This window comes from Daucus carota, chromosome 5 (genome assembly GCF_001625215.2).
Source record: "Daucus carota subsp. sativus chromosome 5, DH1 v3.0, whole genome shotgun sequence".
Taxonomy (NCBI): domain Eukaryota; kingdom Viridiplantae; phylum Streptophyta; class Magnoliopsida; order Apiales; family Apiaceae; genus Daucus; species Daucus carota.
Genome location: NC_030385.2, coordinates 14,744,368 through 14,770,079, shown reverse-complemented (window position 1 = coordinate 14,770,079; position 25,712 = coordinate 14,744,368). Strand labels below are relative to the sequence as shown.

Below are 25,712 nucleotides of genomic sequence, written 5' to 3'. Positions count from 1 at the left end.
CATCGTCTAACAGAATGAGGTTGAATCCCTTAAGAACGCCAGATTCAGCATTGCTTGTAGGCCATAATCTAGTCACCCGAACCTTTATCCTCCAATTAGTCCTGGACTTTTCAAGATCCTCTAGATGATCAAACATAGCATTGACTTCCGAGCTATTAAGAAGAATGAATTCATGATAACATCTATATCATACTCCAACAATATAACACCCTAGACATACCAAAATACGTTGAAAGCATTTTATGGACCGAGTGATATAGATCTTTAAACATATCACTACAAAAACATTTCATGCACAATACAACATACCTTTCCGCCATGGAGATTCTATCAAGGATGAGGTGGTATTCCAGTGATGATTTTCTTATTCTTATGTTCCGTATCTTATATCTTATTTATATAGAGCAACTAACATCAAGCAAAACTTAAGTCATTCCCTAATTTTGTGTATTCCATAGTCTACTGATGATATTATTACTATGAATTTTTTTTTGTATTCACATTTTTTAGAATTTTTTTAATTTAATTAGAAAGATTCTTAACACCAGAGAATCATCCAATAATTCCGTAACTACGCCTATGAGATCATGATTTATTAGGTAATTAATTAATTAATATATTTTTATATGTTGTAATGCAATATATCTTGAAATCTAGATGTAGTATCTATAATTGTTTCATAGAGATTTTACTATCAATCACAATATTATACATGGACATTTATAGTAATGATTCTTTCTGACCAATTACATCATATTCTACGCAATGATTGACATTTTTTTATAGATTGATTGAAGTGTCTTATCAGCCAATGTTAATGTTTATTCCATGAAAGCTAGTCATGATTTCAAGATCAATAGTTTTAATTCTATACATTGCTTTATTAATAGAAATATCTCTATTAGGAAAACATTTAATATGTCCTAATTATTATTACTTATATCTCCAAAAAATCTAGATATAGTGTATAGTTTTATTTTGCATGGAGAATTTACAACTCGTCCCAATATTATAATTGGCAGTTTATAATCATCTACATATATACAATCTTCTTGGTGACTAATATATTTGTCTGCATTGATTGAAATGTCTTATAAATCAGCTACGATTACAGTATATATATTCCATAATCAGGACGGAACAATTGACTTCAGTAAATATTCCATAATCAGGACTGAACAATTGATTTCATAGTGTCGTACGTGATTATAAGCTTAATTCTTGTTCTTATATTCCTTTTGCTAAATTATTTAGTATTTTTGGCAAAACCTGTTTTTGAAAATTTCATTCTTAGCCATCAATTTAAAATTTAGTAGCATAGAAATGAAGTATATAAATATAAAATATAAAATTTTATAATAATTTAAGTTATATCAACTATAAAATAGTATATATGTGTAGATATAATTAACATAATTTACATATATAAATTATATGAACAGATATAGATATATGACCTTAAAAGTATTTAAAAATATAATATCAGAACTTTTGAAATATTTAATTTTCGTCTAAATAGACATCATTAGAGAATGCGTAACACGGCCAAAAGATCATTTGTCTTCCTTTTAGGTACAGCAAAAAATATTTAGTACTTATTTTGGTTTAAAAAGATTAATCTTTTTAAACCTTACTCATTACACTAAGAAATAAATCTCCCATGCGTGGTCCTTGTACTTCAATTCCAAGATAATCACAACACAATCAAAAAAATTTCAAAAACTACATTATAGTCACAAATTAAGTCTACGAATGAGTGAATTCAAACATATGTTCTACACAAATATAGTCCAGAAAACTTCTAAAATTTCTTATTCAAACATCCAAACATAGTAGGATTAAATTCTTTCATAGTTCAATCTTAACAAACCAAAAAGGCCAAAATAGCTAGTGCAAAGTTTCCACTGCGCAAGTGCAGATTTATTACAGTAATAGATAATTAATTCATAATCGAAGTAGATAAGTCAACGGGAAAACATTGTTCTCATTGGCGAAGCAGCATTCGTTGAATGTAGTGTCATATTCCAAGGAAATTGCGCCAGTACCTATTAAATTTAAACGATAAGCACATCAACTCTAACTATAGATTATGACAAATTTAACAATCTTAATGAGTGATGGAAACTAACTCATTTCTTATGTCACTTGCAGCATCAGTTTCCATGTTTATAAAAATCTGAGTCCAGGGGCATGCTGTCAAATGGTAGTTATCCAGACCTTCATCACCTTCACAATATAAGGCATGGTGTTAGTCACAATTAGCATCTATTATCTATTATGGTATGAATGAATGTAAGAGACACACCGACAAAAATAACCTGGGATCCTCTTAATTCTCACACCAGCCAACACGATAACAACAGGAGCCTGCAAATTGGCAGTAAACAGCACGTTACTGCTGTCCAGTATGCTTCCCAACAGGGTTACTCGAACAAACACATGTCCATCAGTGACTTGAAACTTATGGACGCGACGATCACCATTGATAGTGCGAATCGTTGACACCTGGCCAGGATTCTCGACAACACCAATCACATCTGTAGCCAAACAAAAAACAGAAAATGTATCACACGATAAGAAAATTATAGTTGGAAGGTATAATAAGTTGACTGCGTAACATGCCTATGGTATGGATTGGTAATTGATCATCATTGTTTGTTTCTGCAAGACGCTGTACTTCATCGATCGAAACAAAATCAAAACCATATTGTGGAAATCTAAGGCTGGTATCCAGATATGGCTGAGCAGTGGTGACATTCAAGAAACGAATGGATCTTGTAGAAGAAAGGGGGCGTAAAAAACGCAGAACAGTTCAAAAGGGCAAAAGTTTTTATTTCGTAGAGGCCTCCTTCTACTATCAAACCATCAAGAGATTTCCAGAAATCAATGTTAACCCGTGCATGAATACGATGGTTCTGTGTTTCACAACACCAGAAAAAATATATCAATAAACTGCTCGACATGCAAACTATTTTGACATCAAATTAAGAAGTGCTGATAAACAATTAACGATCTCAGGACATATCAAAAGTGCGAGGCAACTGAAACATGTTTACCAATTTAATGAGAACATCTTACATGGCGATCAAGGAGAATAAGGTTGTATCCTCTTACAACATCTGTAAATGATGATATAGTTGGCCAAACCCTTGTAACGCGAACTCTGATTGTCTAGTCAAGCGTTGAGTTGTTGAACATATGTATGCAAGTCTCCATAGTGTTGCTTTTTGTGACAACTATAGGTGTTATAAAGAGCTATATATATATATATATATATATATTTATATATATATATATATATATATATATATATATATATATAGAGAGAGAGAGAGAGAGAGAGAGAGAGAGTAATGCTTTGTTGTAATCGGGCACATTGAAATTTTGATTCCATAAAATCAGTTAAAATATTCTAGCCAAGTTTTTTACGATCCTCTGATGATATTAACTGAAAGTATATATAGATATATAGAAATATACATAGATGTATAGATATGCTTTTATAAATGTAAAAAATGAAATATTCTGTTTTTTATTAACTGGTATGTTGGAAGAGTATATATGCAGATGCTCTTATGTTTTTTGCTTAGCAATCAATTAAGATAATTGGAAACCATATTTAAAAACACGTAATTTGTGACTATAATTTAAAGAAGGGGAGATTTCATAAAAATCTTACTCTGTAGTTTGAAAGCCATATCTTTTTACACTTAAAACTATGTGATGATAATATTCGACTGCCTATAATTTTTTTTTTAAAATAATGTCTGAAAAGTATTTTCAATTTTTTACATTTTAATTTAAACGCTGCTGGATAATTTTATTACGTAGAATTTAATTGCAAGCAATACACAAGTATAAATTTCTGAAGCCAGAAACAGACTCTTCCCTTTTATTATTTCCTTATTATATTTATTTATTTATTTTTTCATGTTAAGAGTCGAAGGTCTTATTGAACTTTGTTAAAGCACGGTTATACCGGAGTACCTAAATTATAAAGATCAATCCATTTATGAAATTTGTTTACATACAATATAATAAAATGGTGAGCAGTCAACAAAATAAAATGTCGTCCTCTCAATTTTCAGTATGTCAAATGGCAATACACAAAATTTTTTACCTTTTTAAATATGCTCCATATATTGTTAATCATAAATCTAGACCGGATATATGAAATTCTTACAGCCATGCCGGCAAATATATATATATATATATATATATATATATATATATATATATATATATATATAAGTTCAATGTAGACCACATTTTTTCCGGAGACCTGGAGACCACATATGTTCTGCAAGTAAAATATTTCATAAAAACATTGCAAAATGTATAGTTTTACAATCATATTCTACGAAATTATTATTTCATTTAAAATCTTGAATATCATATAAGTTTTACATGTGGAACATTACAAAATGTTTTGTTCTATGAAATATGTTTAGTTTGCCGAACATTTGTTCAACTTGCAGAACATACATTATCTACTTATTAAATATAGATTATCTTCAACAATTTTAATGAATACATGATATTTGTAGAATATATTTTATAAAATAATGTATTTTATATTGTTTTGATTGCAGAACATACGTGGTCTCCGAGGTCTCCGATGAAATAGCGGTCTCCATAGAACTTTCCTCACACATATATATATATATATATATATATATATATATATATATATATATATATACACTGTCTGTACTAATATTACCCAGTATCCTGTTTTATTATAATATTTGTGAAATACAGTACCGTAATTTAAATACCCAGAATTGGATATTGACGGGAGACGGTCAAAATATGAAAGAACAAAAATATAAGATGATATCACAATTAATATAAATTAACATTTTATTTTTCTACAATCTGTATTTACATTAACATACTCTCAATAATAAATCAACATGTGAAAATAGTTTAATGTAATTCACGTTAGACGCATAACAAATTTTCTTAATACCAAGTTAGGCACAAATCGATATATGACGACAAATTTTTTTGAACGGAAAAAAAAATCTCAGTTAATTTATCGTAGGACATATAATCTTAAGCTGACAAATGTCTGGCCACTACTGTACTTACACTATTTTTAATAGAGTCAGTTTAATTTTGCATAAATATTAATGATATTATAGCGGCCAATCTTACATTTTTTAATTGACAACATATATTCAAATTGTTGGGACATAGAGATTTTCTAAAAAAATAAAGAAGATTTTTAGTGAAGCAGATTGGAAGTAAAAATTAAAATTTTTGCCTGATTTTCTAACTTACAACCAATTCTTAATTATTTTAACAAAAAAATAGGCAAAAAATACCATGCTTCTGTGTACAAAATAACTGGTAATAAAAAAACTTAAGAATTAAGTCAGGGAAGACTTTTAATTTTTTTAATATAGTCCAGCTAATATTGTCATAAATATTAAATATATTATAGCAGCCAATCTAATATTTTTTAATTGACAATATATATATATATTCAAATTGTTGGCATATAGAGATTTTATAAAAAAAAATTCCCCGTAAATAATATAATTTTTAGCCTGATTTTCTAACTCACAACCCATTCTTAACTATTTTAACAAAAAAATGGCAAAAATTACCATACTTGTGTGTACAAAAGAACTGGTAATAACAATTTTAAAAATTAAGTCGGGAAATACTTTTATATTTAGTTTTTACAATAATCAGCATCAAAGATGGACGACCATTATAGACATGTCCTTCTATCAAAATAGATTCAGTTTTTAAACTGCTAATCAGTTTTATTGACATGTCCTTCCACAATTTTAGTGACAAGGCTATAAACATATTGCACTCTATAAATAAAGCAGTTCTTATATTCCTTTTGTCCTGTTAAAGTGTTGTGTTGATTTTGCGTTCAAGATTCTACGGGGATGTCGTCAAGGCGTGCAAAGCGAAAGCGGTACTTAGAGTTACAGGACGTGCTTGTCAGCAAAGTGCAATCTCTGAATTTAATTTCCTCTGATTTGGAAAATGATGTTATAACAGCTAATGAAGATTTTGGTTTGATGTACAAAAGCATGGAAGATAGGCAGTCAGAACTATACTCTCGTATGCTTGACATTGCTGAAAAATCTGGGTAACTAACTTTCTTAACCATGGCATTTTTTAAACAAACTTTGTCTATCTTACTTCTGTTATACGCAGAGAATTACATTCAATACTCAAAGATGGAAAGCGAGCAGATGGCAGGAGTTCGTCGAAAGAGGAAACCTTTGCTCTGCCATAAGAATACAAAGGAGATGTTGGTAGGTTCATAGAAGATTCAAGAGCATCCGTAAATGGACACGCAAAACTGCTAAAGGCTCAGACAACCGAGATGTATGCAGTATTCGAGACTTTTGTAGAAGAATGGACCAAAAAATTAAAGGATCTTAAGGATGCTGCAAACGAAGTAGGTGTAGAACATGAAAATCTAAGTGCTCTACTCACCGATTTCATCCTTGATGTCTAGTTTATGTAGCAATCTGTGTGTCAACTTTATGCATAGTTATCTTTATTCATAATATCGATTCCAGTGTGATTGGTTGCATTATCTCAGTGTGATTTAGTATGAAGTGTGTCGAACGATTGAATAAAACGGTGAAGTTCCAGTTGTGATTGTATGTTAATGGCTGATAGTTATTTGTCAATACCAACTCCCAGGGGACTCCAAAGAACTTAGTTATGTTTGAATCCTCTGACCAAAAAATCCCCAAACTTTGTATTAACGCAGAGATGAACATTACTTCGAATCATTAAACTACAGATCAAAAACTTGTGAATTTTTTTTTTTAAATACTGTGGCAATTTACAATATCCATGAAATTGCAGTTTCTATTTCATTAAAAACCCTGCATTATCAAAATCATCAATTCAACATTTTTCTGGAATACATATATGAGATCAAGCTAGAACAGTTTTGTGGTACTATTTATCAATCATTTAAGCTGGGAAGATTGTAAAAAACCTCCTCGAAGACAACATTCGCTGTAACGTTGGTGCTGGATCCATTGTCATCATCAATTAATATGTGAAGTCCACTCGGGGATGTGACCCGCGAGATTGCCACGTACAACTGGCCATGTGAAAACACTGACCTTGGCAAGTATAGTCCTACCATATCAAGAGATTGACCTTGACTCTTATTAATCGTCATGGCGTAGCATACCTGTAGTGGAAACTGAGTCCTCGTAAAATCAAATGGAAGATTAGTGTCGCTTGGAATCATATCAATTCTTGGTATGAGGTGCCTGGTTCCCATTTGTGAACCACATAGAATCTCACACTCAATACTATTTTTCTTACAGTCTGTAACCATCATCCTAGTTCCATTGCACAACCCTAAAATTTGATTCAAGTTGCGCATCAGCATAACCACCGCGCCAACCTTGACTTTCAGTTCGTGCTTGGGAAGGCACGACATATCTAATGAATTTAGATATTCAATTGGAAAGGAAGCATCAAAATCGCTATGCGGAGAAACAGAATCTTCCATTGAATCCTGGCTAAGATAGGTGTGACAGGTACCCGGAATCTTTTCAAGAACTCTCACATTGATATCGTCAACCCAAACATTTGTAGGAGTTAGGATTGCTCTCGAACTCAGATATGACTTTGAGTCCATACTACTTTCAAAATCCATATAAACAATATCAAACAGCGTCTCAATTGGATGCCTACCTTCATTACGGACAACAAACTGATCAAGTATCTCGACTTTTGATTCATGGTTCTCTTCACCAGGAGATATGGTAGGTAATCTCCCATCTCCAACAGCAAGTTGCCAGTCACTAAACTCTTTTATTCTTTTGTTCTCTTCAGCAGTATTGCCATCCCGTAAACGCATGTTTTGGCGAAGTAGAAAAACATCACAATTGTACCACAATTTAGAGCGATTGAAAGCAGCACCGACTACCTACGCCCTCATGGCCTTGCGAATCACAGGTAAAATCTGTCGATAGTCACCACCAAAATAAAATAGTAATACCTCCAAAAGGTTTTCTAGCTCTCTGTGAATCAACAGAAGACATAATGTCGCGCAAAGATCTGTCAACACACTCAAAGGCATGACGATGCTGCATTGGAGCCTCATCCCAAATTATAAGGCTTGTCTGACATATTAATTCAGCAAGATCTGACCCATAATTTATTCCTGCAGTGGAACAATTATCGAGTTTAAGTGGAATGTGGAACCTCGAATGTGCAGTCCTACCTCCGGGAAGCAGCACAGCAACAATGCCAGACGAAGCCACGGGGAGCATAATTTTACGTTGCGATCGTAGCTTTGCACAAATTGTCTGCCACAAAAATGTCTTTCCACAACCTCCACTGCCGTACACAAAAAAGGTGCCGCCTATATTATTTTCAGCATTGGCAATTACAGAATCGTAAATCTTTCTCTGTTCCACATTCAGCTTTGCAAGATTAGAGTCATGTAACGCAGACATCTCCTCTACATCATAATTTGTTTCTTCAGCAATGAGTCGATTAACATCAGACTGGAAGTATTTTTCACCAGGAAAAGGAATGGTTGGGAAATCCCTTAAGCTCTTTCCGACGTCGTTCAAAAGCTTCTCAAATTTTGCACGTGTTGTGAAATACAATAAGACTATAGTATAATGAATAAGCTAACATTATTAAGAATCCATGATAAACAGGCTCATAAATTTATACTTTATAACTTTGATACAAAAAATATTATTACCAGCAAGGGTATAATTTTGAATGTCCGATTCAGATAGTTGCAAAGAATTGTCATCACTCTCCTTCTGCTTCTTATGTATAATATCATCTGCCATAGACTGCCAGTGTAACTGCCAAAGGTTTTCAGGATCTGTAACAGAGCAGTAACATAAAATATTCACAAACATTTCACGAAGCTGATGAGCCAAAGATGAGTGTGCATTCTCTTCCATGGCATCATGCCATTGTTTATCATTGTGCAGCAGACCAAGAGTACCACAGGTCTCTTTAAAAGTAGGATACGCGATGCCATCAATGGTTCTTATGTCTTTAAAAGAAAACACTCCCTTCCTCCTCATTAGTAGCATGCGAAGAAACAACAAATCACTTGCAGTTGCATGGACTTCTGAAACTCTGCCAATCACTTCTCCCCTCTGGCACAGCTTCCACCTGCATTCCCGCGGCAACCACGTGAAATGACTTGGGAATTCTTGGTACGTGTACTGCCTGGCTTCAGGATACATTCTATTCGCTACAAACCAAGCTTCAAGCTTAGAATTCTTGAATCCGCCCTATCACATACCCCTTGGAGACTCTCTCTAGTTCTAAAGATCACATATTTATTATTATTGGGTAAATGGATTAGAAGACGATCAACAGACGACCATCGATAATGAATATCAAACCCAAAAATTCTCCAAGACGCTTCAGAAGCACAAATGTAGCGACCATCTAGATAATTCTTGACCTCATTCATCTGTCGAGATTTATTATCTGCACTTACCACATTACCATTTCCTTTCGACTTTCGGAGCATCATTGTCGCGGTATCATGTCATTTTAAATAATATTTGAATAAATACTTCAACGACCGAGAGTTATTACAAATCTCAATATTGATATGACACTGGAATCGCAACAACAGATCTCGGTTATATGGGACAACAAAGCAATTGTCAAGGTCATGTCCTTTACGCTTCACCTTGGCTCCAGTATTCCGTCGTTTATAAACAGGAAAACCGCAATCATCAAAATAAGTATTGCTATTGTACCTACAAAAATTAAATATAGTGAATAACTTTTTTAACAACGATAGAGTTCGTCACACAACAATACTATTAATATTCAACCATATAGTGGAAATTATACCTTTTGGGGAAATGACGGGTACATTTCCCATTAGCCATACACGACGAATAAGAGAAGTCCTTTCCGCAAGGGCCATGAATCATATAATTCCTAACAGCCTCATAACACTCCGGGTCTGTGTCCTTATCCGGGATCTCAGCCGTTACCAACTGATCAATCTGGCTAGGACTCTTTGGCTTGTCATTTGGGTGTAACCAGTAACCACACCAACATGTGTGCGTGTGGCAAACCACGCTTTTGGAATTCAATGACGTGCATCACTGTGGAGACAAAGCAAAATAATTACTATCACATGGTTCGTCGCAAGAATCATTTTAAAAATCACTTTAAAAAACTATTACCACTAATAAAGGAGAACAATTTTCTAAAAAGTATATAATAACATTTGAGCAAAACTTACAGCCGATACACTGACCAAAATAATTCTTCTTTTTAATAAATTCTATTAGCTGATCGAGCTTAAGTTTGAAGACACGAGCAATAACATCAGGTGCATCAGAAGCCTTTACATCTGGTAAGTGCTTCATCATATCAGTTATCTCAGGCCATTTGGTATTACACGTCATTGTGAGAAACAACGAAGGATGTCTAATTGAACGACACAAAGCCAATGCATCTTTGAAGTACTGCGACATATATCGTTATGATCCTGTGAATGAGGCCGGGAGTATAACACGCTTGCCAACCTGACTCGAGTCATTATCACCTTTTTTGACTACATCGCGTACAGAGTTGTATAGATCAGACCGAATTGTTGTTTGATTCTCGCTTATCCAGTCCAACCTATACTGCTCAATAGCTGTGAAGGCATCGACCACGTATTGCTGCCACAATCGACCACCCATATGAGGTGTCAAGCCTTGTAATAACATAGAAAGATAAAAACACATTAGCGTAAATAGGTGCACTGGTATGGAACAACACAACTGATTTCTAACACGTACTCAAAACACATGTTACAATGCTTATTAATCAGTGTATCAACCTTCGTCTGGCCGTATCATCAGCTTGTAGGAATAATACTCCATCATCGATACATGGTCACGATGCTTGGGTCCAGGCTCTGTATCCCCATCAGTGGGATTTTGTTCATTGTCGGTCCTTTTAATCTGCTTTTTATTTTTTATAAGAAGGATTTTAGTATGAAAACCGTCTTCTCCCAACGGAAAAAGCAATGGATACTGGAGCTATATAAAATAAATGTCTGTTTTCCAGACTCTTTTCAACTCCTTCTGTCGTGTTTCAACTACGGTGTCCCTGAATCCAGAAGTGTCCTCGTTTTGATTCACAATCAGACCACCAACCTCATCAGAGGGACCAACGTTGTTTGGCCTTCCATTAGCCGCCTGCGAAGAGACCAAAACCAACCTGAACTCATCTTGCTCATTATTTTTGAATCGTTCTTTAGCTGTTTGGAATTGCCTAACCAAGTTATTGTTTGTGTGGAGCATTCCCTGTATGTCCTCCACAATACTGCGATCAATATCCTCACTGACATTATCCCCAAAAGAATTTAACCTATTATTCAATTCATTCTCTGTGTCATAGATGTACAGCTGACAGAACTTCGGTGCTTGACCCTCTAACGGCAGCAGACTGCCTACAAAGTGAAGGTTCATGCCTCTGATTTTAAAACAATAAGGAGCACCACCACGATTTATTTTGTGGTCAACTTTACCACTGCTGGAGGACATTGCGAACATTGCATTGTAGACTCTTATGTTTTTTTTGAAATTTTTTGAACGGCGATCAGATGTGAGCAATGACTGAAGGGGCTCGGGAGGTTTCTTCTCCTTAGGCAGCACGACTTGTCCATTTCGACAATACAGCGAAAAAGTGGGAGGAACAGTCTTAACAGACTTATTATTTCTTTCCATATTCCACATAAGTGAACCACAATTTGCACATGTGACATTAGGTGGCCCAAGATTCATGTAATCTTTCCACGTGCGCAAATCAGCAGTACGTCCGTCATCTTCCTCTGAAAATTAGCAGATTAGTTTAATAACAAAATATTCACATTGATAATGTGCTCATATAATAAAGTTCGGGAGAGGACATTTCATACCTTCGTCAACCTCTTCATCGTCAGATGTCTGGTAATCATCAACAACATTCTCAAATTGTGAATATAAATTCTTGACGGATTCAACATTGTCTGCATCCTTTTGTTTGCGGCTTTGTTTCCTCTCAAGTAAGGTAGAAATACCTGGACTGCGACGCCTTGGAATGTATACTCCTGCAAAATAATAAGCACGCGAAACTCAGGCTACAGGCGACATTGTTCCGAAGTTGCTACACTGTTTAGGTCATTTGAAAATAAAACGTCAATCTGAAACTTCACTGGTTGCATGAGTTGCACTGCTTGAAGCTCCTTGCACCTGAAAACTCGATGTTTGGTTTAAATCAATCTCTTTTAATGGCACCCTACGACCTGCAAGAATCAGTGCTCATGATTATTACGCTGCAAGTTGAAAGAATAGGTTGTCACGTGAATGGATTACCTGTGCCAGGAGTGTTCAACTGGACAAAAGAAGGTATCCTACTATGTTTACTTGCACTGAATTTCTGGAATTTAGTACTATTTTTGTTAGTCAGCAGTCCTGAATGCGCCGTGCTTTGTTCAACGCTGCTATTCTTTTGTCTTTCGTATCCTTTTCCAATAGGAGGATTTGAGGAAATATACTCCCCATAAACTGAATTTGCATGTTGATTAACAGAGTGCTGACCATCACTCATTATATTCTCGAATGTTAAATTTGAGTTGGAGTTGTTGTATTTCCTTGCATCATAAGGTGTATGACAATTTTCTGTCACGAATGTTTAGAAATCTCAAATTCAGCAAACAATGCAGAAGAACTGTCAATGCTGTGTAAAATATTAGAATACATCATATTCATAATCACAATCATGAGTATTTAACCTTTGTTTGTATCACAATTCTTATTCAGACCGTGATAAGCTCCATTCCCCGACGCTAGCAAATTATAACCTGTACAATACAAAAAACTCCTACATCAGTCAGACGATGGAAAATCATCAAGTTAGCAGAACACATGACAAATACTCATTGCCTTAATACCAGGCGTTTGTTGTGCAGCAGAGGTGCTAGTAGCATTCTGATGGCGAGAAATTCCAACGTAACCTTCTTGACCTTGTGTATTAATGCATCGCGCACTCAGAAACGCATCAAGGCCAGATTCCTCGCCTCGCCGTCTGAGCACTAAACAATTTTAATTAGACAGACAACAGTTAGAATAGAAGAGCACGCTTGAGATTATCCACTGAGTCGATGAGGAGTACGATGAAAAGCAACGTACCTACACCGGAGGTCGACGAAGATGGACTAAGAGGTCGTTTCCGCCCTTTATTATAGTATTTTTGACAAAAATTATCCCATCATCCAAAAAATTAAACAAAACTCGAAATAGAATGAAAAGAATGTAAAAATTTTCATACCATCGCCTACTCGTGTCTGATGCTGCGAAGCTTGGCCTGAATTCATAGCGACTTCTTTTCACAAAAACGAATCATCAATTGAGCAATGGAAAGGTGTGATCAAGCAAACACAAGACCTCTTGCATTATTTGAATTTTGAATTATGTGATTGACAATGCAACGAAGGCATGTCCATACTTTAAAGTTTAAAACATTTACAAATTATGGAACAGATTAAGCAAGGTTGATAATGCATTAACTCTCCTGCATGCGCCTTTCCATTTGTATCTTAAGTATATATGTAAAGAGCATTAGCAGTAATTTAATATGCTGACTAATGTAATATTAGCATTAACATTATTAACATTAAAATAAATCAAGAAATATTCAACAGAGTACAAACAAATATACATACCTATTATTAAATTAAACGGGTCGGAGCAGGCAAAAAAAAGAAAATTACCGAAGTACCCTTATTTTGTATTGGAAAAGCAAACTAATCCACTAGCGCTCTGTTGGAGGACAGGCCCAAGAGGTCCAGCCCATCATTTAAACTACTCCAGTACTATCTTTGTAACGGTCGGAGGCGGAGATCACGCCGCATTAAAACCCCATTACTCTCCTACCACATCGGGGAGACGTTACAACATGGAAATCACCCCCTTTAAATACCCCGGTAATACGAGATAAACATTCACTTGGTCTCGACAACACACACAAACACTTGCAGTTTCCATTAAACCTCACCTGGAACTACTGACTTATTCTCACGCCGGAGGTGAATCGGGGGGACAATCCCTCGCATTCTTCTCCTTTGCAGGTCCTATCGGGATATCCGCATCCGGCAGAATCTTGGTTCCAACATTGGCGCCGTCTGTGGGAACTGCAAGCAAGCTTTGTGTAATCTGAGACAATGACAAACAACAGTGATCAAACACCACCCAACCCAAATAACACTCCTCTCACCGGAAACCAACGACCTCCCATCACACCTGTAGCCCTGAACTTCGACAGCAGCCCCGAAGGCCTCTTACCGACCCCTAAAGAGCAACAACAGATGCTGTTAAAGTGGAGAGAGGAACAAGCCGTCAAGGCCCAGACGTCGAGGGAGAACGAGCAAGGAGCGGCCCGACTAGCCAAGAAAAGGGAGGCCGGTGAATTGAGGCTGAAAGCCCTCCGGTTGCAGAGAGAGGAGATCGAGTTGCAAGAGAGAGTCCTCAGGGAGGCCCTCGAAGCCGAAAACGTGATCGTTATGACCAAAGGAGAAGGGCAACCCATGAAGAGGAACCGGGAAGACCAAGACGGGTCTTCAGACTCTGAGTCGCATTCCCGAAGGTCGAGACACCGACATATAACCCCGTCAGATTCTGAGGAGGCCGAAGAGGGACCCCACACGAAAGACCGACTGCGCCGAATGGAGAAAGTTATGTTCGGAGACAAAAAGTTAACTCACGAGCCGGTTGTAGTCGAGGAGATCGAGCAGTTCCGACCACCACCAGGGAGGCAGTTCCCGAAGATGACCGAATTCGACGGCCAGGAAGACCCGATCGACCACTGTGACAAGTACAAGTCCCTCATGACGGGTATGGGCCACTGTGATATTATGTTATGCAAGATGTTTAAGACCTATCTGAAGGGATCGGCGACAATGTGGTATCGGTCCCTAAGGCCCAGGTCGGTTAGCTCGTACGATCAGTTGAAGAAGAAATTTTTGAGGCACTATTCCCATCTATGCCGAAGGGTGAAAGATACCGAAGCACTCATCCATTGCAGGTAGAGGCCGAACGAGGAGTTAGGGGATTATCTGGCCCGGTTCAAGGAGGAGGCAGGGATGATCACCAACTTAAACAAAGTCAAAGCTGCAGGATTCCTAACGGCGGGCTTAGACCCAATTAAAGGTAAAAAGCTCCGGTCTTCTCTTTACGATATACCGCCCAAATCCTTGGATGATATCTATCTGCATGGTGAAAGTATTCGTAGAAAGATAGAAACCGTGGGCATCCATGAACCGTAAGGACGACCATTATAGTTCCCGGTATATGCTTGATTTATTTGAGTACACTAGCGCTTAGTACAATTACAGTTAATGCCGAACCGCACCCGTATCCTGGGGGCAACCTGAATAAGATATGGGTCCGCCGGACTCTATATTTTGAGTATTCGTATGCTTCTTTTTATCTCAAGGGACGATAAATCCGATCATATCTCTTTTATTAAGCTAAAAACAACCCTCCGAATACTGGGGGAATGACAATCATGTCCCGAAGCCTCATCGGCTAAAGACGTACATTAGAATTTAAAACAAAACGTGTGCCGAAGCCTCATCGGCTGAAAACGCACATACAAAGACATGTGTCGAGACGCTTCGGTCAAAGACACACATCACAATTAAAAGGGATGTGTCGAGACGCTTCGGTCAAAGACACACATCACGATTAAAGATGTGTCGAGACGCTTCGGTCAAAGACACGCATCACGATTAAAGATGTGTCGAGACGCTTCGGTCAAAGACACACATCACAATTAAAAAGACATGTGTCGAGACGCTTCGGTCAAAGACACACATCACAATTGAAAGACATGTGTCGAGACGCTTCGGTCAAAAACACACATCACAATTGAAAGAGATGTGTCGAGACGCTTCGGTCAAAGACACACATCACAATTGAAAGAGATGTATCGAGACGTTTCGGTCGAAGACATACATCACAATTAAAATCATGTATCGAGACGTTATGGTCGAAGACATACACCCGATCAGACCTCTTGTGTTAAGTTACCCTCCAAATACTTGAGAACGACAGTCATGCACCGAAGCCACATCGGCTCAAGACGTACATGATAAATTACCATTCGACACACATGTACCGAAGCCCCATCGGCTAAAGACGTGCATAAAATGATAGGAATAGTCATGTATCAAAGCGAAATCCGCTAAAAACGTACACAAGTTCAAATTGATATACATGTACCGAAGCCTCAACGGCTAAATACGTACATTAAAAGTTAAAACAAAACGTGTGCTGAAGCTTCATCGGCTGAAGACGCACATTCAAAAACGTGTGCCGAAGCCTCATCGGCTGAAGACGCACATACCAAAAACGCGTATCGAGACTAGTCGGTCGAAGACATGCTATGAACACATGTATTGAGATCGAAACGCGCACCATGCTGAGGTTATGAACACCCAAGAAGCACTGAGGGAAAAATACGCTAAGGCAACATACATTTAAGCCAAAGATGCATAAAATAATACCCTGAAAATGGGGCCTGAACACAATCAAAAATGCCCGAAGGCATACCAATAATATAAAAGTTCAGAAGCCGGGGCTACTTTCGGATGGCCTAGCAGGTCGCCCGTGCTTTCGACAAGAAGTCTATGGTCCTGACCGACCTCATGAGCGCAAATAACCGACGCGTCGTTCTCAATAGCGACCCCCTGGTCTTTAGCCTTGAGTATCGTCTTGACTAGCCTCTATTCGCCCTTCAGTATGACCGAAGAACCTCCGTCCGATGCAACCGATCTTTGAAATCATTCTCCCGATCGGCAACAAGGGAAGATAACCAATCGGCTCGCAGCAATACAGTGATGACCGGCCAGTATATACCAAGCGATCAGTCGGGAAGATGAAGGAACGGGGTCTCGGGCTCTTCGTCAGCTCCGGGACATCACTAGTTAGGCCATTAGTGGCCAGAATCGACCACTCGGAGCGATAAGACTCGACCTCCCTCGCAGGTCGACGACGCCTCGGGACTGATCGAGCTTCGGGGGCCATTCTCTACAGACCTTCGGTTGCCAAGACCCGATTCCACGATCTTACAATCCGACTTCTCTTCTCGTCGGTCGACGAGACTACTCAGACTTCGGCCACGCACAGACCCGACCGAAGCCTGGGGACATGTTGGAGGACAGGCCCAAGAGGTCCAGCCCCTCATTTAAACTACTCCAGTACTATCTTTGTAACGGTCGGAGGCGGAGATCACGCCGCATTAAAACCCCATTACTCTCCTACCACATCGGGGAGACGTTACAACATGGAAATCACCCCCTTTAAATACCCCGGTAATACGAGATAAACATTCACTTGGTCTCGACAACACACACAAACACTTGCAGTTTCCATTAAACCTCACCTGGAACTACTGACTTATTCTCACGCCGGAGGTGAATCGGGGGGACAATCCCTCGCATTCTTCTCCTTTGCAGGTCCTATCGGGATATCCGCATCCGGTAGAATCTTGGTTCCAACATGCTCATTAAGATAATATAGATCTATCTCAACCAAATATAATATATAAAATTAAAATATTTATAATTAAATTAAAGACCTGAAAGTAACTAGCAAGGGAAAAGTATTTAGTTATTACACATGATAGAAGATACTCTTTAACAAAGAGATAAAACCCTCGTAATAAGTAGTGCTGGCCACTCGGGCGGTTCAAATTGGGCCAGGCCGAATTGCCAGCAATCCGAGCTGATGGCGCATGATTCGTAACCGATCCGCTTGTTTACACGGGTCGGTCCTGTTCTCGGCGAGTCCTCAGCCAGTGAACCTATGAGATTCGCGGGTTAGTGCGGTTCATTTTTTTTTTGATTTTATGTTTCAGTTTAATTTAGTCAAATAATTTATTTTGTAAATAAATTTTTTACGCTTGTTTGTCAAAAGAATAATAAAATTCTTTCTATTTAACAAGCAGAAGCAACCAAGTAGGTGGACTAATTTTTTATTTTCTAAATAAAATAAAAAAAACGGTACATTATATAAATTTTATTAATTAAAAAGATATTTTATAAACCGCATCAACACATTAAAAAAATAAAATTAGGCGAGTTTAAAAATTACAAAAGTATATTTGTAATTCGTCCACTAATTCGATTTGCTTAATTCGACTTATTCGATTAGTTCACTGATTCGATTCGTTTGACCCAAAGGCGTGCCTGATTCATTTGATTCGCGGGCTGGTTCCGGTTTCCTATATAGCAATTCGTATTCGATTTGTAATATTTAACGAGCCGAGCCGGGCCGAATTGCCGGATCAAACCCGCCATGAGTCGGATTTTGATGAATAATTAGACGGTTCGGTTCCGAACGAGCGGTTCGAACCCGCTCATTTGGCCAACTCTACTTCACAAGTCCTGCATGAGAAACGCGGTGACTTGTGTATAACATAATTTTAATCATTAACATGTATATTATTTGATTTTTTAAAATAATTTTAAATTCTCTTACAGATTCAGCTACACTTAAATCTCATTTTGATTTTCTAACATTCTTTCATTGATTAAAAAAGGTTCCTTTTACCGATTTTTCTAGATTTATGACGCATGTGTGTATATATGATTCTTTATATTATTTAAAAACTATCTAATTAGAACATCTCCAAGGATATAAACCTGTTATCATCCACTTGACATCTATGTATCATCATCTAGTTGGCATGTTCAGAGGATATGTAAAATTTGAAACACTCCAACCATTCACCTATTAGAAAAAAAAATGGGATAAATATCAAGTAGGTCACTTACTACATCCAAATGTATCAAGTAAGTCATTTATTACAAAACTGACTCAAAATGAGTCACTCATTAGAAATATTTATCTCAAAAATATCACTCTATCGTTAGTCGAAATTCTGAAAATATTATATATTGAGTTTCGCACATTTTTTATGAATGATATTACATTCAAATGAAAGATTCTGAGTTCTACTATTTTAGATAATATTTTTAGATTTTTAAAATTCATCTACTATTTATTTTTATTTAAATAAAATAAAACAATCAAAAAATTAAAAACAAATTATTGATAAAATTTTAAAAATCTAACAATATTAGCTAAAATAGTAGAACTCGGAACCTTTCATTTGAATGTAATATCATTCATAAAAAATGTGCGAAACTCAATATATAATACTTTCAGAATTTCGACTAACGATAGAGTGATATTTTTGATACAAATATTTCTAATGAGTGACTCATTTGAGTCAGTTTTGTAATCGGTGACTCATTTGATACATTTTGACGTAGTAAGTGACCTATTTGATATTTATCCCCCAAAAAAAATAGAAAATCATTATTAGCAAAGATTTTACATTATGAGGATAGCTAATGATTATAGCTAACAATTTTACAAATCTCCCTTGGAGATGCTCTTACGCGGGTTACGTATTAGTATCTGAGTGGATAACTTTGAATGTTTTAGTATTTCCTTTGATAAACTTGGATGTGACCATTACTTGTGGGACATTTCTAAATAAAATTATAAATGTGTAAACGAAGCTTACCTGGTTTGGTACTACTGGTTGTCTGGTTTTGCTATTTGCTTATATTTGGTCTAATGTTGCTGCATTAGTGCATTATTTCTTTTAAGTCTTTAACTGCTTAAGAGAATGGCAGAATTAATAAGATTTTATTTGATTTCTTTTTTGTAGCAACAGGGGAGCAGGAGGGAAGCCAGGAGCCAAGCACCATTTTGTTCTTGTTATTTATTTAGTGTTTTAAAATTTGCTAGAATGTAGCAAAGTTCAATGTATGCCGGATAAGAAAACATGTATTTGTGACTTAATTTCCACTTTTATCGTATTATATTTCTTCCAAAAAATAATTGATTATGGACAATGTTAATTAATTATTTGAATAGGTGTAAATCGCGCAAACCGCACCGCAACCGCACCGCCTTTTCGTGGTGCGGTTTATGTGGTTTTAACTCTTCGCGGTGCGGTTGTGATTTGAGAAATTTACAAAACCGCATATGCGGTTTGGTTTGCGGTTTGAGCCAAAAACCGCCCCGCCCGCACCGCGATCACCCCTAATAAATACGGGAGACAATTATGAAAGTAATCGAAGTGGTTTTATAGTAAAAAAAGATAAATGGTTGATTTTTAATAAATAAACGATTAAGTAAAGAGGTATGAATAGTAATGTGCGTACAATTATATATATTTGGTTTATAGTGTCTTAAACGAGTACTCAATGAGATGAGCGGGTCAAATGAGATATTTTGACGCAACGGGTGGCTAATTTGATATAAAACACACATTATATTACTTGGTTACTTAGAGCAATTTCAACGATGTTGACCGGAAATGATTGGTTAAATTGAATTTTTAAGACATTGCTTAAAATTTGTGTAATAAGACATGTTGTTTCGACAGTAGCGGTTATATCGATTGATTATATTTTCAAAATGATATGTTATTAAAAATAAAATATATCATTTTAATATGATAATAGATGATCCAAATATAGTCAACATCACGAGTTGATTTTTCTTTATTAAATTCACTATAAGTTTTGTTTACAATATATATATATCTATTATTTTTATCTAAGGATTTTACATAATTTACGAGATATCTCTATTTTTCCTATTTTTCTGAAAGAAGAGATATCAGAATTTTGGTTTTCCATACCAATTTATTTAATTGAATACATCTATTTTTCTGATTTAGGTTATGTCACAAACACTCAAATTTAGTCACAAAGATTCAAATTTAGATTAAATATAGTATTTGTGATGACGTGTATAAAAATAAACCACAATAGTCGCTAATAATTTACTGTAAGAGTAAATTTCAAGAGCGTGGCTACATTTTACACCAATTTGCAAGATTGTGACTCAACTTTAAAAATCGCAAAAACGTGGCTGGAGTTTGATTCCTTTTAAAATTGTGGCTCCCGTTAAGCCTGCTCTAACAAGACTAACGGAAGATAGGGTATAATTGTATTTTTTGTTAAAATTCTCTTTCGATTGAAAAACTCCAACCACTTTCACTCCTCTCCCTCTCATTGATTCCTTGATTACACACATAGACTTCAGCTCATATCCATCATATATAAATTTCAGCTATTATAATCGCTTTGTCTCTTTTGTGGTGGCTATTGTGGTAAAAAATCATCAAGAACATAGAGAGGTGAGAGCGGCTTGTGGAATTGTACTAATTGTATATCAACAATCAATTGCTTCTTACATAATTTCTTGCTCGCTGTTCAGAGGCTATTGGATATGTTAGAAGAGTAAAAGAACTAACATGCTTTGTTACATGTCTAAGATGTATGGCTGAAATAGCCACGCCTGTCTTGGAACAAGGGAAAGTGAAATTGAAACTCTTATAAAAAGAGAGATTCTACAGCAAAAGCATGTATGCATTGTTCAGTACAGTGTTTCGTTGTATAGAAGCACATGCCAGAAATATTTTTATTCATGGCCGTCCGTTACAGGTATCGATGGTGATTTATTAATAAGTTGATTGTATTTGTATGAGTTTGGGAATAGAATGGGGGAAGGGTTTATCGATAACATCGCTGATGGGAGTCCATGTCGGAGGAAGGAAGAAGATTACCGGAGGTGATAAAGGGGTCGGTGGAAAGAGAAAATCTGCTTTTACATTACTACCCCTTTAATTTAAGTATTTTAAGTGAGTTAACGACTGGAAACTAACAGACTTAACGAGAGCCAATGTTTTAAAAGGCGGAGTCGAACTCCAGCCACATTTTTGCAAATTTAAAATTCAGTCACATTTTTGCGAATCCGTGTAAAATGTAGTCACACCCTTGAAATTTACTCTTTACAGTAATCACTCATCAATTACGCGATACAACTAGACGTACTCCCCTAGGTTGTATGGCTGTCATGAATTTGCTACCGTTTTTCTTCCCGTCAGGCTTCGACTACGGACAAGTAGAGAATCCCGGTGGCGTCGGTTGGCAAGGCTTGAAATAATGAACACCTAACTCTTATATTATCGTTACCGCATGATTTCTTGTAATTAATCATGTTGCTTATGCAATGTTACTCATGTATTTCTGATCATTCGTCCGTCATAGCCCCTCCCTCCAGACTCTAGTATGATAATACTATCTCTCCATTTGCATACAGTATATATAGATGAATTTGATTTTGGATCCAGTGAACATTCCAATGAAAAATGAACATCTTGATATATTGACTTTCACAACTAAATTTGCCGATTTTAATTTTAAAAAAAATAGTTTCTTTCCTATCACGTTTATAAGTCGTTTAACCATACCATACATACTTAGTAAATCCCGCTTAGAGCAGGGTCTAAAGAGGGTAAGATATACGCAGCCCTGTTTCTATCCTTAAAATGGAAAGACTGTTTCTGTGAACACCCCCGACTTAGCGTACGATAAATAAAATAGTGTGTGATACGAATATAATATCTTACATCATGACTTCTTCACATGAGACTTACTTAAACATTCCCCATTATTGGTGGCGAAGTCCGGTGAAGAAAATGAATGGAGGCGTGGGAGAAAAGAGATCAGTGCAAACCAAATTGAAACATAAAATTTTGAAATATTACAACAATCACATAGGGAGATGATCCATCTTTCACGTATTTCATGTTGAACTGACTAGCGCTAGTTAGGAGGAGTGGAGGAGTGCAATTTTCCATGGTGCCACCGCAACCTTAGTTTACATTTACATCTAATTTTATTTGTTTTTAAGTCATAATAATTTTGTCATATATTTTTATAACTTTCTTGTTTTAAATAAAAATATAACATAAATATTTTTATTAAAAAAAGTTAAAAATTATCGATTCATGTCCTAACTTGGCGTCCAGTGTGGTTGATGAAATTTCAAAAAAAAGAAGAGCGGCTGAGTTGAGTTTTCTCACGAATGTTTAGATCTCCCAAACCTCTCTCTTTATGCATTCCCAGATGCGTTATTCGCCAACATTTTCTCCAAATTTGCGAAAAATACACTCACCTACATAAAAACAGAATCGAAGATGACCATAATGGAAAATATAGAAAGAAAAAGGAAAATCACGAAGTTTTTTTACAGCTGCACAAAAGCAGGGGACAACACCTTCTTACTAATCAACGTGTTCTCGATTCAATTGTTCAAAAATCCGATATAAGATCCACAGACACCGTTCTCGAAATCGGTCCTGGCACTGGAAATCTCACTCTCAAGCTTCTTGAAGTTGCTAAACATGTCATAGCTGTAGAGATTGACAAGCGTATGATTGAGATTCTTAATAAGCGTGTTGCGGAATGCGGGTTTGAACATAAGATTACGGTTAGATAATGTGGCTTGTTACGTGTTTGATAAAATGTCTCGAAGAAATTTTTTTAATTTTTTTGGTTTGGTTATTTCGATTTAGTATTTGGCGATGTGTGCAGGTGATTAATAAGGATGCATTGAAGGCTGAGTTTTCAGAGTTTGATCTTGTTGTGGCCAACATTCCGTATAATATTTCGTCGCCCTTGTTGGCGAAGTTGTTATTTGGGAGTAGTACGTTTCGTAGTGCAACTCTTTTGCTTCAGAAAGAATTCGCGAGGAGGCTTTTGGCTAATCCTGGTGACTCTGATTATAATCGTCTCGCTGTGAATGTGAAGTTGGTAGCTGATGTTCAGTTTGTTATGGATGTGAGCAAGAGAGACTTTGTTCCTTGCCCTAAGGTCGACTCGTCCGTGGTCATGATTTTCCCGAAAGATGATGTTCCTTACAAAGATCTTGATGAATGGGGTGCTTTTACAAAGACATGCTTCACGAAGAAAAACAAGACATTGGGTGCAACTTTTAAGCAGAAGAAGAAGGTTATGGAGTTGTACAAGTTGTTTAACAGGAGAGACTTGAGCGAAGAAGAGAAGTCTGCTGATGGCTGTAGTAATGATCGCTGCAATGACGAGGACGGAGAAGTGAAAGAAGATTGTAGCGACGAGGAAGCTTGTGATCAGTTGTCTGGCTTAGATACTGGAGTCAGTAACTTCAAGGACAAAATCATGGCGGTACTAAAATCAGGTGGATTCGATGATAAGAGACCCTCAAAACTACCCAACACAGAGTTGCTGAAACTGCTGCTTTTATTTAATCAAGCCGGAATATACTTTTATGATCAAGCAAGACCTGCAGATGATGAGTTTTTACCCAACTAGCAATTTTCTTGACTGTGTGTCAACTAAAGTACATGTTTTTGCATGAATACACCAACAGAAAATTGTTATCTTCACAGCACTATGGAATGCGAAGTTGATGCACTTATCCATTTTAGCTACTGCACTTGTTTTTAGCCCATTTTTACTTGTCTTCATTTTTTGGGATTAAAGCCCAGAGGTTTTTGGGTACTGTTGAAGTCTTTTAAAGAGCCTTTAAGGGCCCAGGGACCGTCTGGAAGTGAAAAATGAAATATTATTGATGTCTTTAGTGAGATTTTTCAATCTCTATGTATAATCTTTCTACTTTCTAGTTTCTTCCCGCTTGAACGTATTTGAAATAACATATCCCACTAGTTTGTTTAATTTATAACAAACTAGTTGAGAAGCGGCGCGCAGCAGCGGCCTATAAAAATTATATTAATGATTCAATATTAATATTTGTTGAAACAATAATTTTGTGACAGTTTATAAAAAATATCTTAATGATTAAAAATTAATATTTGTAGGATAAAATAAATTTTATATTATAAAAATCTTGATGTAATACAAATACCAATATATAAAATTGCAATATTGGACTATAATTCATGTTGAAAAAATGAAAATAAATTTATATACGTAATTAACAATTTAAATCACGATGAATCTTAATTTTATTTGTGTTATTTTTTTGAAACATGTTCTTACATTATCACCTTCCTCCAATTTTTTTGGATTGATTGTGCACAAAAACAGCGGTCTATAATTGCCGTTACTTGTAACTAGGGGTGAACACGGGTTGGGTCAGTCGGGTTAGGGGCAAAAAAATGACCCAACCCAATTAGTTCGGTTTATAAAAAATTAACCCATTAATCAAAAAAAATATACATAACCCAACCTTGCTAATTAAAATATGGTTTGGGTTGGTTCGGTTTGGGTCGGGTTTTACAAGCAAAAAAAGAAAATACAAACTAAATAAACTGTCAATGCTGCCAAATTGCCAATCTGCTCCAGTTCACTGTTCTTGCACTTCATAGTGAGTAATACATAACAAAATTTTGTCCTAATTTACATATCAGAAGATAGTCTGCTTAAAAGTTATATTAGGGCAGTTCTAGTTTTAGCATCTGGTGAGTTGTAAATTAATTTAATAGTTGATCTGTCATTCAACAGTATCTAGTGAGTGAGGATTTAAAAAAAACCAGCAAACTATGTGGTAAAAAAATATTGGACCTGGGAATAATATGTTTATTTAATTATTTTTATATAAACGGGTTGGGTTGGGTTGGTTAAGGGTTAAAATATGTTAAACCCTGACCCAACCCAATTTATTCTGGTTTTTTGAAAATCAACCCATTTAATAATCGGTTTCGAATGGTTCGGTTTAATCGGGTGAAAAAAGGGTTGGTTTGGGTCGGTTTTTGCGGTTTGGGTTGGTTTTGTTCACCCCTACTTGTAACAACCTTTATTTTAATACTATATGAACAGTCTTCACTTAAAAATTGCTTGAACGGAGCAAACAGATAATGCATGA

The 25,712-nt window shown here is 36.2% G+C and overlaps 2 protein-coding genes across 2 annotated transcripts; one reads left to right on the top strand and one right to left on the bottom strand.

Moving 5' to 3' along the window:
• Window positions 1-6,952: 6,952 nt before the first annotated feature.
• On the bottom strand, window positions 6,953-7,864 carry LOC108221390 (uncharacterized). Its single transcript, XM_017395272.1, has one exon. It carries the CDS (start codon window positions 7,862-7,864, stop codon window positions 6,953-6,955), a length of 912 nt encoding a protein of 303 aa, XP_017250761.1.
• Window positions 7,865-22,812: 14,948 nt separating this feature from the next.
• LOC108222050 (ribosomal RNA small subunit methyltransferase, mitochondrial) lies at window positions 22,813-24,459 on the top strand. The gene is made up of 2 exons (XM_017395938.2): window positions 22,813-23,339; window positions 23,444-24,459. Exons 1-2 carry the CDS (start codon window positions 22,935-22,937, stop codon window positions 24,197-24,199), a joined length of 1,161 nt encoding a protein of 386 aa, XP_017251427.1. The 5' UTR covers window positions 22,813-22,934; the 3' UTR covers window positions 24,200-24,459.
• Window positions 24,460-25,712: the final 1,253 nt, after the last annotated feature.